Consider the following 17,216-nt stretch of genomic DNA (forward strand, 5'->3'; position numbering starts at 1 on the left):
TAATTTATATCAGTAATAAGCGAGAATTTTTATTTCTCTACATCCTTGTCAGCACTGCGTGTTATAAGTGTTTAGGATTTTGGCCATTCTAATTGGTGTGTTGTGGTATCTCATTGTTGTGTTAATTTGCAATTCCCTAATGATACATGGTGTAAAATTTCATTTTGACAGTCATAAAACCGAGTAGCGTTTTCTCAGTATTCATGGGTGCAGGTGTCATGGAATGCATGTATTCAAATTGAGGGTAAAAACCATCATAGATTGTATTTATTGAAATACTATCTTAGGTTGCTTAAAACACCCCCCTCCTTACAACCTCCCCCCACACCCACAGTCTAGTAGTGAGTAGTATGTTTTGGAAATTATTGTTTTTGATTATTTGAAGTAAAAACATTAAGTCTTCCAGGCATTCTCTGTTCATTATATTTGAAAGTTTGCATGCTATTATTTATATCAGTGGGAAAATGTCTTCTTTCCCTTTTTAGTTTAAAGTTACTTCATTTTTATTAGGAAAAGATTACTTAGTTGATATGTATCCTTCCGTATTGTAACACTTTTTAAGTGAGTGAATAATTTCTTGGCAGGGAGGCCTATTTATTTAAAAAAATCTTTTTATACCTATTTTCTTAATATTTCATGTAATTGATTTTTTTGGCCATTTTTTACTTCTAGATATGTTGTTTGTTAGTATTTCAGCTGCTGATAGTTTAATTTCTTGAAAGTTTGACTAGCTATCTAATAATCTTAATATTCTTTTATGTAAAATTCCTAGTACTATAGATAATTTATTTTAGGAATATTTAATGATAAAACGGTTGAATCTTGTCACTTCCCAGAACTAAAGACATTTCTCTAGAATTTTATTTTCTTTAGCAGATTTAAATGTTCTGTGTCAGTATTTTTACATCAGGAATTTTAGCATTTTCTTTAGTAAGACATTGAGCCTAAATGATAACATGGTGATCCCTTGACAATCCCTTTGAGGCTTCTTCAGAAATGATGTGAAAGATCTTTACAAAGTAAAGAATAATGATCGTGGTCATTAAGACTGCATTCATTCAGACAAGGATTTAGATTAACTAGTGTTTGATGAATATATCTTTATTATTGATTACAAAATGTTTGAGTTGATAATTTTAAATCATTATGTAGTTCACTGTTTTCTAAATCTCAGGCATTCGTATTATACCTTATTTTAGCCTTATCTTTGTACCGTGTTAATCCTTTAAATTTGGTTATCTTTAAAAAAAGAAACTTTAGTATCTTTAAATTTATAGGTTGATATCTTGAGTATGAAGGATTAAAGGGAAAAGATCCTATTCTACATAAAATAACATTAGGTTTTGCACTGATTTAGTTCCTTTACATTAGTGCAAATTTTCTACTTATATTTTCATGAACGAATACGGACTAGAAGAAAAAAAGTGATTCTTAAACTTTTTGGTTTTGAAATTTTTTTACACTAGTCAAAATTTTTGAAGACCCATAAGAGCTTTTGTTTAGGTTATGTCATTGTTTACCATATTAGAAAATAAAAGAAAAACTTGAAAGAAGATGAGTTGTAGTGGGAAGAGTGGCCTTATTTTACATTTTTGCAGGTCTCTTTTATGTTCTACTTTAGTGGTAAGAGTGGTAATGTTTTATTGTTTTGTAAATTAGTTTAATGTTTGGCTTTATAGAAAATGGCTGGCTTCTCATTTTTGCCTTTGCATTCCATCTCTTTGCAGAATGCTTTTTTGGTTTAAGTGCATGAAGAAAATCTGGCTTCACTTAGATAAGTAATTGGTAAATGGAGATGAGTATATTTTAACCTTTTTAGATAATTGTGGATGTTTTTGTTTAATACTGCGGTAAAACTTGGACAAGCAGTGGTTTTCATTGCATTACAATTCATTGAGCTGCCTTTTAACTTCAAATGGATTTTTTACCCATGTGTAATTTTATGACATTAGAAAAATACTGCTCCATTGAGTTATGCACATCTTTCAAATTTTAATGCACTTTATTATTACATAAAATTAAAAACAAATCTTTCCAAAAATTTTTTTTTAATATTTTATTTATTCATAGAGAGAGAGAGAGAGAGAGGCAGAGACATAGGCAGAGGGAGGAGCAGGCTCCATGCAGGGACCCAGACATGGGATTGATCCTGGGTCTCCAGGATCACACCCTGGACTGAAGGCGGCACTAAACCACTGAGCCACCTGGGCTGCCCAAATCTTTCAAATTTTAATGCACTTTATTATTACATAAAATTAAAAACAAATCATCTTTCTTAGTATCAACCACTTTCTTGTCAGAAAGCGTCTCCCAATGCTATCCCAAAGTAGAATGTTCCTGTGATACCTTTTGTAAGCCAGAATGTCATATACAATGAAAAAGCAATTACCATTAATATTTGGATGAAAAATATTTTGGGAGTTTCCAGACCCAAAAGATAACCTCTTTAGGCTTCTCTGATACCTTTGGACACATCTTGCTAACTGATGCACAGAATAAGTCCAGATTTAAAGCACAGATGTTTACATGTAATTCAAAGTTCTGGCAGCTTGATGCAGAGTTGCCAAGTATAGTTCCCAGGGAAGGGCATGGTGGTAGTACTCTGGCTGCTCTAGGTTTGTGGTACCTCTAAAATTGCTTGCTTGAAACCACACAACTTTATATTCATTTTTTGCTTTTTTTCAAAATCCGCTTTGGATGTTTTTTGGTTAGCAAAAACAGGTACTACAAATGTAGGTATTTCATAAAAGCTAAGTGGCATACTGCATACTTTTTTGAAGAACAAGGGATACTTGTACACAAGCCAGTCACTAATCATAGTTTGTAAGATGCCATCCTGCTCAGTTTGCAGCCGGTTCATAAGGATGGTTTTTCTTGAAGAACCACCGTATTTCAGAATGCAGCAGAAGTGCTTTATGTGAATATCCTGTTTTGTTGCATAGATTGTTAAAAAGACATGTAGCGATTCAATGAAAATAACTGCTTCCTCTACGTAGTCATCTACATATTCCAGTTGAAATGTTAAAACTGCAGTAGTTTGGGCAGACAACCTCTCTACTGTCCTGCCTGCTGTTCCCTTCTTTCTTCCTCCCTCCCTCCCTCCCTCCCTCCCTCCCTCCCTTCCTTCCTTCCTTCCTTCCTTCCTTCCTTCCTTCCTTCCTTCCTTCCTTCCTTCCTTCTTCTTCTCCTTCCTCCTCCTCTTTTTTTTTTTTTTTTAAGATTTTATTTATTTAGTCATGAGAGAGAGAGGCAGAGACACAGGCAGAGGGAGAAGCAGGCTCCATGCAGGGAGCCCAATGTGGGACTCAATCCTGGGACTCCAGGATCACGCCCTGAGCCAATGGCACGTGCTAAATGACTGAGCTACCCAGAGTTCCCCTCTCTTTTATCTTCTTAAAAAAACACCCAGAAAACCAAAACTGCAGTTGTTATGTGAAGAATATGATAGTTACTAGTAAAAGTAAAAAAAGGCTAGTTACTAGTTTTGAATTGTGCTAAAATACCTAGATTTTTGCTCCATTTTCTTGTGCACCATCTCTACAAATGTTGATAGTCTGAAAAGCCCACTTAGATCATAGTTTTATAATGGTGTCCTAATGTTTAGTAAGACATGAGACAGTTTTAAATTTGTGTATTTCTTGGAAGGGTCTTGAAGACCGTACTCCATCAAGCACACTCTGAGATCTGTTTTAACGGGATGCTGCTTTGATATGTGTTTTTAGAAATCAGTCATACTTTGCTTGGTTTTTTGGTCAGCTCTAAGTTCAAGGATACTTCAGCGACGAGCTCAGGAATACATATTTATAATTCTTTTAATGGAAAGGTACAGCTTCTTATGAATATAGTAAGAATAATTTAAAACATTGCCTTTTGTTAGGCTTTGTTGGAATCCTTGAAAAAATTAGGGTGCTTTGTGAAGGTAGCAACTTTATGAACTCTGTTTTGGCAGAATTTTATAGGTCATTTCGGCCTTGAGTAAGTTATTTAACAGTGCTGTACCTCAGTTTTATGATCTCTAAAATAGGGTAACAGTAAACCTACTTTATAGGGTTGCTATGAAGAGTTAATTAATTAAACCAAGTTTTAATCATAGCTTTATTATCTTATCACAGTGTAGTCATTTGAGATTTTATATATGTAGAAGTTGTTTCATGTCAAACCACAACTCTAATTTTTGGTAAGGTAATAAAGCATTAAAATTTATATTCCAAAAATAACATGTATATTATATACCAGTTGTAGTTTCAAATATTAGAATTCATAGAAGTGAGGGTCTTGTGTATTGCTTTTTGGGTAGGTACACAGTTAATGGTGAACTTCCAAGTGTTTGTCCTTACTGATATTTGATAAATCAAGTTACAATGAGAAGTAGTCTTAATTTTCATTGCTAACACTACCCTTAAATGTAATCTCTGATCCTTGCATTTTACTAGAAGTATGTAGCAGTGTATTTTTAGAAAATAACGGTAATCTTAGGACATGACTAGGAAGTTGAAAACTTCTTTTGCTCCTTCTAAAGTAGTTAAAAAATGATATATCTAATAAAGCCATGTCTTTTTCTTCATGTGTGAAGCTGTACAAAATAGTACTCAGTAATTTTCTTTAAGGAAACATCAATAGTACTAAATAAATTGAGTATATTTAGTGAAAAATGTTGTATTTTATCCATAGGTATTTTAGCATAGTGATAGCTGCATTAGCATGGATTTTGTTAGATATTCTGATTATCTCATTTAAAGAAAGGTATTTGGAACTGGAAAACCAGGTTTTTTTTTTTTTTTTAAGATTTTTTATTTTTAAGTAATCTCTATATACATTGTGGGGTTTGAACTCACAACCTGAGATCAAGAATCACATGCTCTTCTGACTGACCAAGCCCCTGGAACCAAGGTTCTAGTAGAGCATCAGAAAAAGAATGATACGGCCACTGTTGAAAAGTTGACTTAAAAAAACAAGAATCTTGGGGCGCCTGGCTGGCTCAGTCCTTAGAGCATATGACTCTTGATCTTGGGCTCATGAGTTAGAGCCCCATGTTGGGTGTTAGAGATTACTTAATAAATATATTTTTTTTAATTTTTATTTATTTATGATAGTCACAGAGAGAGAGAGAGGGGCAGAGACATAGGCAGAGGGAGAAGCAGGCTCCATGCACTGGGAGCCCGATGTGGGATTCGATCCTGGGTCTCCAGAATCGCGCCCTGGGCCAAAGGCAGGCGCCAAACCGCTGCGCCACCCAGGGATCCCAGATTACTTAATAAATAAATAAAAGCTTTTAAAAATTCATAAATGTCTTTGGTATATTAATCTCTTCAGAAATCTCAATGAACAAAATGGAATAATAGAATAATTCAGGTATGATTTTTTTTTAAAAAGTACTGAACTTTGTGAATAATAAAGCTAAACGTGATTTTGGAAAGTGAGATACAGTACGATGAAATTATAAGTACATAATACAAAAGTTGTCTATCTCATTGGTCCCACCACTGAATCATAGGCATCCAGTTAGGATGTCAGAATATATAAGGAGGATTTGAAAATTGAAGTCTCAGACAGTAAGACTATCATAATTACCCTGTTAGTGGTTAGATACTGCATTCCTCATCTTTCATGGTTAAGGAAAATACAAAAGTAAAAATAAAAATTAAACCTTTGTTCCCAAAAGATGTCATGATCAAAAAATCCATGTATTTGTGGTGTTGAAATGGAATAACAAGTATCTGCTATAAATAATACCTGGAAGATTTTGGATATGCCAAAGCAGTCTACATTTTATCTGGTTTTGGGTGATGAGGAAATGACAACTTGGCTTGATTTATTGATGATAGTGCTAAGTGTGATCATAACATAGTATTTTCCAAATGACTTCATCAGAAATGCGTTCTGTGAAATAAATAGTCTAGCTATTCTGCTAGTCACTAGTACCGAATCACTAGCCAAACATTTTATTAGAAGAGACAAATTTAGTTTTAGGAAAGTTAAAAAAAAATAGCTTTGAGAAATATTTGGGATTTACTTTTTCTAAATAATGTGACAAACATTTCTTCATGATGTTATGATGTAAGTGATGTTATGATGTAAGTGACGTTTCTTTAACCATAGCTTCATTAAAGGTTACATTTTAAGACCTGTCCATTATGTTAGGTACAGACCGTTCATAGCTGCTTAGTGGCATTTATCTACCATAGGCTTTTCTTTCCTTTATTTCTAGCTTTTATAGGTGATTTTCACTAGTATTTTGTATTGCTAAGTGGAATTTTAAGCACATTTTAATAAAATTGTTTTAAGGGGAAAATTTTGCTTTAAGATTTCGACATTGCTACTTTTGTCTCCGTGTGTTTTATTATTGCTGCATTTAACACACTGGTCTGATAATGGAAAAGATCATTAAATAAGAGTACAAATTTGAATTACAGTATGTTGAGTAATTTCATCTAGAGATTTCATTGAAGTTAATTTTATATAACTGTAAAAAATGAGTTTTTAGAAGTAGTTGAATTTTACGGAAATTTATGTTTGTTATTTGCATGACCTTTTATATCACAGTTAACCTCAAGAGCATTTTGTTTCAGAACTTGCTGACTGTGTAATAACACTTCTATTTAGATTTCCAAGTAAAACCCTTGTTCAAATAAATGAAGCAGTGTTACGTTGAATTTTTAATAATTGTGCGTTGTGGAGACTTTCATGGCATATCTTTAGGTCTTGGGTGAAACAGTGCTCAACTATTGGAATAAAAATGAAAAGGTGTATTAACAAGGAGAATTGTCTATCACTTTATTTTTAGCTTAGTGCCCCACAGGTGTTTGTGTTGGATGTTTGAATACATTTGAATATAAAAAGGGTAATTGTCATTTTTGTTTTAAGACTTTAGTGTCATGGGAAGAAAATATAATTGGTCCTCGTGGTTATTAATACTATATTTTTCTTTTTTGGGGGGAATCTAGGCATGTGTCTGATCTTATTGAAATAAAAACATTAAAAACATTCTGCAGTAGATTTTGTGTAATCTGACACATTAATAATCTAGTAGTATAAACGGAGTGCTCTAAGCACTGTGATACATATCAGACCTGGGAGACTGAAGTTTCTTTTCAGTGTTTGTATTAAGTAAGTGATGTCGGAAAATTTGAATTTCTTTTAATGGAAAGTGATGTCCCAATTTATTCTTTTCTTTTTGATTTTAGATGGGAAATGTAAAGTCATAAGATCGATAGGTTGACTGTGACAACTATGCTTACTTACAGAGAGAACAGGAAATGAGAATGGGTGATATGGGTCCCCGTGGAGCAATAAACATGGGAGGTAGGGATTTGAAGCAAAAGCCTTCTGTAACTTGTAATTCTTTGGGGAATTGTACATGCTGTTTGTGGTATCTACATATCAGTAACAAACAAAAATTTGGAACCAACATTTGTAATGGTGAAATCTCTTATATTTATTAAGTTGAAAAAAATACAAGTGTATTAAAAATAACATGTCTAGGAAGAATTTTGTTTCATTGAAGGCTAAAAGGTATATCATGTTTTAATAGAGTTAATGAAAGAAACCTGTAACCAGGTTTTGATATAACTTGAAACTTATTCAGTCAGTCATTGCATGGTGTGATGCAGCTATGTTGTAGCATTTTCAAAAAATCAAATTTCATGCTTTCAGATTGGCTCTTTACCTTAGAAATTTGGTAGTTTCTGAGTTTGCAGTGGTTTTAAAGTTCTTGAGAGTAGTTTTAAAATTTCTATTGGTAAGGTAACTGTGTAAGTGGAATTACTTTTATTCATTATACTGAATGTTTAGCTTATTTTGCCCTAACCTACCATATTGTGCACTGAAGCGCACTGTTTGGAGGCATCTTTGACATGTCAAGGAAATGAGATATCTTCTACATTTAGGCTAATGCATATCTTTAGAGTTGATGTAAAGGTTTTAAGAAAGTGCTTACTTTAGCTTCTCTACTGTTGAGGGAAAGAGTAAATTTGAAATGTTACACACTTAAAAATTAGGTAAACTTTTCAAGTATTTTTTATACATTCATTTCATATTGTCCCACAGAGGCTGTCACAAAATTAAAATCTTCACATAACTCAAAATGTACATAGTGTTGGAAAGATTACATTACTGGGGCATTCTAATATGCATAAATATGGATTGTACTTAGGGTATATAGTGTATGGAATAAAAAAATCTTAAAGCATCTAGTATGTGGAATGAACATTTTCTGCGATCAACCCCCCCATTTCTCATGCTTTTTTTTTTTTTCCCCTCTTTCCAATCAGATCATCTAAAATTGTTATTGCTGTTTATTTGGTCATTTTTCTCATTATCAGTAAGAAGTTACTGAGCATCTCTGGTATATAATGGAAGCATGATACATGATCCTTACCTATAAAGATCTTAGTTGTCAAGTTAGTTACAATGGATACATGAATTAATTAGCGAACAAAAAATACATAAGATTTATAGCCACAGTTCTAAGAAATACATAACTTCTAGAGGCACAGTTGAATATGCAGTCATGTATAAGTAGTTCAATTTTATGTCTTTCCAAAGTAAATTGTAGAATGGTGTATGATATCCACGTGGTTTTAAGGGTTGTAAGTGTGAGGTTATGGATTGTAGGTACTTTGAAATGCCATTGTAATTATTAGATTGTCATAAACATCAGAAACAAATGAAGTGTTTCTGATGTTGCAGAGATCTTGAAAACATTCTGTTTTGGTTAGCAACTTTATCAGAAGCAAATGGAGAGTATACTTTTAGATACCTTATTTAGTTAGGAATTTAAGAGAATTAAAATTTCTTGTGGCATTTTACTTCACCAGAGAACCATATTACAATTGACAACTTCCTCAACTCCCCTTCAGTCCAGTCCATTTAATTTTCTCCTATATACATTTTATTCAGTCTGACTTTGTTAATGGTTTATTGGAGTTATGAATCATTATCATGTAGTTGAATATTGCTGTTCAGTCAGTAAATTGTCATGTCCTATCAAGTTACACTGATAGACTGTGGCAGTAGTTTTTCTGATGTATCACCAGTGTATCTACCAAGCAAAACATAGATTTTAAAACTACTTTTCAGGGGACCAGATAATTTACATTTCTTAGATATTTAAGTTTAGTTTAATTATAATTATGTGATAGAAAACTTTATTACTAGAAATAAGACTAATTACTGATAGTTGGAAATGTTTATTTTTTATTTTATTATTCCCATAGTTATATAGGTATATTTGAATCTTACAAGTTAAATGTAACAATTGTTTTATTAAAAAAGAAGAAAAACCTAATCCTTGATCTGTTCTTTTTAGGGAAAGTTAAGATTACTTATAGATAGTGTCTTCATTCTTTCTCATTTCCATGTGGGACATGTCGTGGAATTCTAGTAAAGATTTTTATTTATAGCTATGCTAAGGGAATAGAAATATTCTTGGATAGTTAAAATGTTAAAATTTTCAGCAAGAACATTTTGGGATTAAGGAAATAATTTCTTCCCATGATGTGGCTAGGTTCTTGAGAAAGAGTGGTAGTCTTACTGCTAGGGACTGGTCGGGGGGGTGGTGAGACTTTCTCAACTCTCACCTGCTTCCTGGGCTCAGTCATATGTAGAGTTCAGCTGCATTAGATACTGTGTAGGGTTCTAGATTGTCATTTTCTGTTGTTATGTGTTTTAAGAAATTGAGTTCTGAGTCATAAAATTGACCTATAGAATGAAATACTAGAAGAAAATTCTTAAGTTAGAGCTAGGCTTTGTTACAGATTTTTAATGCAAAAAAGTATGAATATTTTAAAAATAAATTCAAAGAAAACTGAAAAATGTTGTGGTTGAATCCATTATAAATATAGTATTTCAGCTCAAATACTATTGCAATGAACATGAGGCCAGGTGGATATCTTTTTGATGGAAAAATATGAAGTATATCTGATTGTCTCCATTTCCAGAATTTTATTAGCATGTCAAAAAATTCAAATAGCTTTATTAATATTTTATCTATTTGCTTTTAAAAAATAAGCTTCATCATGACAAGCCTTTTCAGTTTTTTTGCTTATATTGCCTCTTTCTACATAAAGTTAAAAAATAGTACCTCCTGTACTTCTGGGGTTATGTTCAGTAACTTATATTAAAGTCAAGAGTTTAGTTTTAATGAACTTTTTATATATATTTATAGTTTCCTAAGTGCTAATCCTTTCCTGTTAATTGAAGCTGGTATAGTTACCATTGTATGAGAGTAGTTGGTTAAAAAGCAGGCTATAGCAAGTAATAATCATTTTTAAAAAAACTTTAAAGTTTTGACAGTCTCAAATATCCTAAAATAATTGGTAGTTGTCTCATTTGTTTTATGTACCTTTGATTTTGGGATGAATATTCTGTAGTGTAGGTAATCTAGAGGTACATATCATAGAATAGATAATTGAGTGTCCCATTCTCAAGGAAAGTGATTTGATGATCGTCTTGCTATATAGTTTGCATAAGTATTGTTAAATTTTTAATGTTTACTAAACTAAGATAGGACAGCTCTAAGTATAGATTGTTTTGCGTAGATGCATTTAGCCCAGCACCTGCTGGTAACCAAGGTCCTCCTCCAATGATGGGTATGAATATGAACAACAGAGGAACTATACCTGGCCCACCAATGGGTCCTGGTCCTGCCATGGGACCAGAAGGAGCTGCAAATATGGGAACTCCAATGATGCCAGATAATGGAGCAGTGGTAATGTATCATAAACATTATTTTGATTATATTCAGTAATATATACTTTTCTGCCCCAAAGGTAACTTCACACTTTACATAATTTGGCATCATTTTGGTGGTAAAGATAATATCCATTGAAGAAAAAATAATTTTGTGAAGTTTATATGTTGACTTAGGAGAAGCAATTTTTAAGTATCACAGGAGTTAGGATTATCATTCATGGCATGCTTTTGTACTCAAGTATATGGCAGATACATGTTAATTACAGTTATTTTAATATTACTTTTAGTTTGTATCCGTTTCTTACCAGTATTCACTGTAAAGGTATCAAGTATTTTAAGATTATATTCTTTTCCTTGTGGACTCCTTACCTTTGGTTGGGAATGAAACTCCCAATATGTCTGAAAACACAGTTTTCAGTAAGCATTTTTAATAAAAATAACACTTAAAATTAATTTCAGGGATTTTATTTTAACTACAAAATAAAGTACATTAAAGTTTTAAAGTGTACTTTAAATTTACATTTTGAAGTCTTACAGAATTATTATAATTGTTACAAAATTTTAAAATATACAGTTTATAACTTGGTTTGAGAGTGTGAAGATATCTTTGTGTGGGTTAAATAATTATAAAAGCAAAATTTTTCAGTAGTTCTTATTTTTACTTGAATACTAGTAGCAAGACTGATAACTTCTCATTTCCCTTAAAGTCTGTCACTGTTTAAAGAGGCTATTGTATTGGCAACACATTTTCTCATTTGGTTTTTTTTTTGTTAATGATTGTTCTAAATAACATTTAGAAAAGGAAAATTGGTTGAGTGTATATTTTGAAAAGGCAACATAGTTTTGGAACTATCAAAACAAACGTTAAGGCGCCATGCTGATATAGCACTGCATAGCATATAAAGCACTGCAAATTAAATTCAGACATTCCACTGAGTACTTGTTAATACATACTGATTTCAGAGATGTTAAAAGTGAATGTGTGTCTTAGAATTGATGGAGACAATGTTTCATCATTTTAAAATTTATTTACTTTAAATGCAATCTTTTAAAAATTTGGAAAAATTAGACATGCTAACAGTTTTTTTTTTTTTTAATGAGTGTTTGTGTATGGAGATAAAAAGGCAGTGCCATAATACCTACTATGATCAGATGGCGCATGATATAATTAGTGTATTTGTTTCCTTCTCTGGAGGCTTTAGTTTATAGAAAAATGTCTGAAAGCTAAGTAAAAACTTTGACTACTTTGGTTAAGTTTTTCTATAGCATATAATCATTCGTAGTAACTTAAAAGTTAATATTAACTGGCCCATTTTCCCCACCCATCCCCCTGAAGTTGTAATCTTTATTTAAATATCACCCTTGGTCTTTTTCACAGTGATATTTTACTACTGCATGTGGAGAGTTCTGTTCAATCTTTGAGATTAGCATATGTGGTTATTATTGTAAAATTTTCCAAAGCATAGGAGTCAGGTATTTACTTAATTGTGCTATTAGTAGTACATGTTCATAAATTGTGAATTTTAAAAAATTATGTCTATATTCCCATTAATAGTCTTTCTGGAAAACCGCCTCAAAAGTTTTAATATTGAAATTATAACTCTTTCCGTATTTGTACTAGTACTTTTTCATTAAAAGCATTACTGTTAAATTTTTTTAAATGTTTATTTTTTCAATGTGATGCTGCTCCCCAGTTTTACTCTTTGATTTTCAAAAAAAAATTTTTTTTATTACACATCACAGTTTATATGCAGTATAAACTTCAGAAAAAGATCAGAACAGTATTGTAATACTGATTAGGTTTAAATGGCAGTAGCTTATTCTTAAAATCAGTTCTTTTTTTCATGAAATTGGGGCATAGCATTAGCAATTGTAACTCTTCAGATGCTTTCTTTTTTTTTTTTTTTTTTTTAACGTAGTAACTAATTAAATTGCTCCTTTCTTCCTTCTATGTGTGATCCTGATTCTGCTGGACTTTCTGCTGAACTTCATGACACCACCACTTGGGATTTTGCCAATTTTTCTTGTCACTTACATTTGGCGTGTTCCAAATGGACTTCATATTTATTATGTGGCATTAGCACAATGATAGATTTCCGCAAGGACCATCATCTCAGATGGGATCACCTATGGGGAGTAGAACAGGTTCTGAAACCCCTCAAGCACCAATGAGTGGTGTAGGTCCTGTTAGTGGTGGTCCTGGTGGTTTTGGTAGAGGAAGCCAAGGGGGCAACTTTGAAGGCCCTAATAAGCGTCGTAGATATTAAACATTCTTTCATTCCTGGCTTACTTAGAGGAAAAAAAAAACGTCTCTGGTATGCCTTTATACTTTTACTTGTTTCCTGGAAGAAATGGTTTTATTGTTAATGTATGTAGACTTTAAAGTTTTTCTTTTGTAAAACTTGAGGTTTTTGTATTTTTCTTTATTCATACATAAGCTTTGTAGATTAGAGTGGTAATGATGATGCTCATCATTGTGAATGTTAAAATGTGTTTGTGACTTTAGCTAAATATAAGTATGCCATAGAACTGTGAAGTCTATGTAGTTAATCTCAATAAAGAAATCATTTTGGATAATTTACAAATGTTACTAGTAGTGTTCTCTCATAGTTTCACTAAACTTTGCTGTAACAGTAATACTTTGGTTGCTTTAATTAATCTCAGCCATTTAAAAATGAAAATGATTTTCTGCTTTTTAGTAGCACTGAAAAGATAGAAGCTTATTGAAAGCTAATGTCAATAGGGGTAGATAGAATAGTGCATTGGGGAGGGGTGTGGGAACGGGTTTACATTTGTAATAAACCATTGATGTTCTTTCTGTGAAATCAGAGTCGCTGTCTACATTTCATATAGATTCTGAATATTCAAATATTCTAAGAAGGAATATTAAGGATATCTTTGTCCTGTGCTGAGTTTTTCAAATAAACCTTTTGAATCTTGGAAAAAAAAAACCTGTTTGGAGGCAAATCTCTTTTGCTTATAAAATAATGTCTATTTTTAATCTTTTCTACCATTATTTGGTGTATCTGGATCTTACCCTTTAAATTTTCTTTTAAAATCAAACAATACAGTTAGGTTGGATGTTAAGTGAGGATTTGGTATGCTTTAGAAGAAATTAGGCATTTCCTGAGAATGTTGTTTATGGAAGTACTATAGATGGATTAATTCTGAGGTGTTGTAAATATCTTCATATAGTTTGGTAAGTCTCTCCAGTAAACTTGTCTGATAGGCTAGTTGTATTTCCAAGGAATACAGTTTAAGTGGTGATTTAAAGAAATAAAAACAGGGAATTAACTTGAGAATGGCTAAGGTCATTGGAATCAGATTAGATCCCTCTACAGTCTACGTATTTTGAATTTTGATTTTCAGTACTAGGGAGAAACAGATTTTATCACATTATAATTGTTATTCTAAAAGTCCTTGCTATATTTAAAATTTTGTGTGTTAGCCATATTTAATTTAAAATTACATTTAAGGAATTACATATCCACCTTAAACTACAAATCTAATGCATCAGCCATTGATCATAATATGGTTATTTCTCACATAACATTTCAGTGTATTACTGTATCATGCATTTAGCATTTCCATGAAATATTCTGTTTTAAAATGAACAGTATGTAAAAATTAATTTTTGGATGGTGTGTGTTTATGCTGGAAGGCATAATTTGGAATTTGAATTTGGTTAATTTAAAATCTTGCATAAAAGCAGTTGTAAAGCAAAATTGAGGTGCATTCTTTTGTAACATTTGTCTTGTGTATTATTATTTCACATTATCTTTTTTAGAAACAGGAATGGATGGAATTATTTTCTAAAATTCTCAGTATTCACAGGCTTTGTTTTTGGCAAATCTTCGAAAACATGATTTGGAGATTGTAAAATAACAGTAAAAAATACTGTTCTCATCACATTTTCCATGCGTATGAGTTGGCATGGAGTGGAATTTGTTTTAATTAACTGATTAATTACAGTGTAGGGAGTTTTACATTGATATTTAAATGATTTAAATGATACCTGTTGTACCTAAATATACCTTTCCCATCATCTATAGTTTTATTCGTATAATCCTAGGTAATTTCTAGCACTGTATTTTGCTTGAAAGCTGAGTTTAAAGTGGGAAAAACTTGATCCTTTGATGTTAATACCAAGCTGTCTTTGGCCAAGGCTGTGAAATTCTGTAACATTGATTCAAGAACATTTGAAAGCCAGTGCACAGAGATGTCCTAATCTCCTGAACATTCTAGTGTCCGGCTCAACTCTGGCTCCAAGAACAGAGTTCTACACAGCTTTTTCCCTGCATCAAGAAAATCTTTGTTCCAGTACTTATCAAGTTTACCCTGGGAACAATCAGCTTCTGAGTGACAGTCAAGTGGAGCATCTGTGAACTCCCAGTTATTCAGGTTTTAGTGTTTTTGTATGAACAACTTTGTGACTGGTTCAGTCAATATTTTTTCTTGTGAATTAGCATACATATTGGGGAAGATATTTGAATGTTATTTGCTTAAAAGCAGTAGATACAAAAATAAATACTAGTATTAGCTTTTCTAAATAAGTGTGGATTTGTCATATGCTACCATAATTCTTTCCATAAAAAGGTAATATGAAACAATCTTAGACTTCTAACACCACAATATTATGTTTCCTTTTGTATCATGATTTGAAACACTGAGATTAAAGTCTGTAGGATTTAGATTCATATGCTATTAATATGTAATTAATGTACATAAAATAAAGGAACACCCATTTTCCTAATTATTTTGTCAAAATTTCCCCATTTTTGTTTGTTTTGAAGACAAATAATTTAGGTTTTCTTCTTGACAGATCTAATTTTTTTTTTAAAGATTTTTTATTTATTCATGAGAGACAGGGAGAGAGAGAGAGGGCGAGAAAGAGAGAGAGGCAGAGGGAGAAGCAGGTTCCATGCAGGGAGCCCGATGTGGGATTCGATCCTGGGACTCCAGGATTACTACCTGGGTGGAAGGCAGGCGCCAAACCGCTAAGCCACCCAGGGATCCCCGACAGATCTAATTTTTAAAGAACTTTTGTTTCACCCATTTGTCATAAAGCCCAATTTATTATTCCTTGAATTTTTGGATTTTTCTATTTAAAATACTGAGCTTTCAGTGAAAGAGATGAAATATTTGTTTTTAACCCAACAGTATCAGGAATATTAGGGAAAAAATAACCGTTTTCACCAGAATTGCCATTTACTAGAAATAGAAATTATCTAGGACATTAATGAAATATATTGGATCTTGTTTCTCAAGTATTAATTGAAATTACATCTTTATGTTTTATTAAAAAACATACTTGTTGAATATTTCAGTAACTTGGTGTTTATATGTAAGGTTTATAGTAATTGCAAAGTATTAGTCTGAATGATTAATGGTCATTAATTAATGTTTGGGGTTTTGTTGATAATTACAGCCTAGATTCTGAATGAGGAAAAGATATATGTGTGATTGAAATAAGTGTGTGATTGAAAAAAAAATGTCTTATGAATGTGATGAAATTATGTTTAAGCTCTTTTAAGAAAGGTTTGAAATTTAGTGTCAAATGGGACTCTCAGAAATAAAAGGGATACATTATTTTGCAAAAATAGAGGAAATTTCCTGGGGAGTACTGGGTATTTAAATGTTTTTTGTGTGTTGTTACACTATAATATCCAATAACATGTTAAAATATGTTCCTGAAATAATAAGAGGGTGGTAATGATTTGAAAAATCAGACTTAACATTTTCAAAAGTAAGTTAGTGAACACCCACATATCTAACTCCTAAATTAAATAGTTGTAAATATTTTCCTGTGCTTACTTCCTACATAGATATTTGTAGACATGGACTGATTTGGGGCCAGGGGTGGGGGAAGAGGTGGGAACTACTTCAAAGTAAGGAGCAAGTCCATCACTGAAATTGATGGGTTTGTTTCATCCTAAACAAATGATTAAATAAATTGAGAGTAATTTCGTACTGGACAAGAGTATTACTTCCTTTCCTGTACCCTTCAGAGCTAAATTTTTTAAAAAACAGGAAGCAATTTTAGTGCGCTCATTTTACATAATTGTTTTTCACTGTTGTGTAAAGTGGAGCCACGCATAGCTTCCCAGTTGAATATGGACAAGTAATTTATAGAATCTCACTCTGGAGAAATAGTGAAGAATTTAATTATTTTTATAGTATCTGATATTAAATTGTTTTAATAGTATCTGATTACAATCTATGTATTATATATTAGCTTTTTTTGGTCAAAACCACTGTCTTCTAAGTACAGAAAAAGCATCTTGAAATTTTGTTTTCTTGATTACTGAAAAACAATAATTGAAGTTTGAATCTTTATAAGACACAACCAGAATGCGTTACCTTGGGAATATTACTGTACTTCTTGTCTTTTTCCATATAACCATAATTTAGATTTTAAATACCTCCAGGGGTTCCTCTTCGTTTTTTCATATAGTTTTCCTTTTCAATAAAAGAAGCTTATATTTTCTAGATGGAATATACTGCATTAATCTAGTCAGAGTTTG

The 17,216-nt window shown here is 32.0% G+C and overlaps 1 protein-coding gene across 18 annotated transcripts in view; it reads left to right on the top strand.

The window, feature by feature from the left end:
* Positions 1-17,216, top strand: part of PSPC1 (paraspeckle component 1) — a 111,419-nt gene that overhangs the window by 59,026 nt on the left and 35,177 nt on the right. Inside the window, exons 7-9 of one of the 18 annotated variants that reach the window (XM_077868487.1) lie at positions 7,245-7,302; positions 10,539-10,708; positions 12,774-13,277. The exons of 15 other annotated variants lie outside the window; for them this stretch is intronic. In XM_077868487.1, the coding sequence (XP_077724613.1) occupies positions 7,245-7,302; positions 10,539-10,708; positions 12,774-12,959 (414 nt within the window). In that variant the 3' untranslated portion in view covers positions 12,960-13,277. Of the gene's footprint in view, positions 1-1,727; positions 1,744-7,244; positions 7,303-10,538; positions 10,709-12,773; positions 13,278-17,216 lie in introns of those variants that run through there. 2 more of the 18 variants (XR_013362988.1, XM_077868489.1) reach the window with 2 other exon arrangements.

This window comes from Canis aureus, chromosome 24, assembly GCF_053574225.1.
Source record: "Canis aureus isolate CA01 chromosome 24, VMU_Caureus_v.1.0, whole genome shotgun sequence".
NCBI classification, from domain to species: Eukaryota; Metazoa; Chordata; class Mammalia; order Carnivora; family Canidae; genus Canis; species Canis aureus.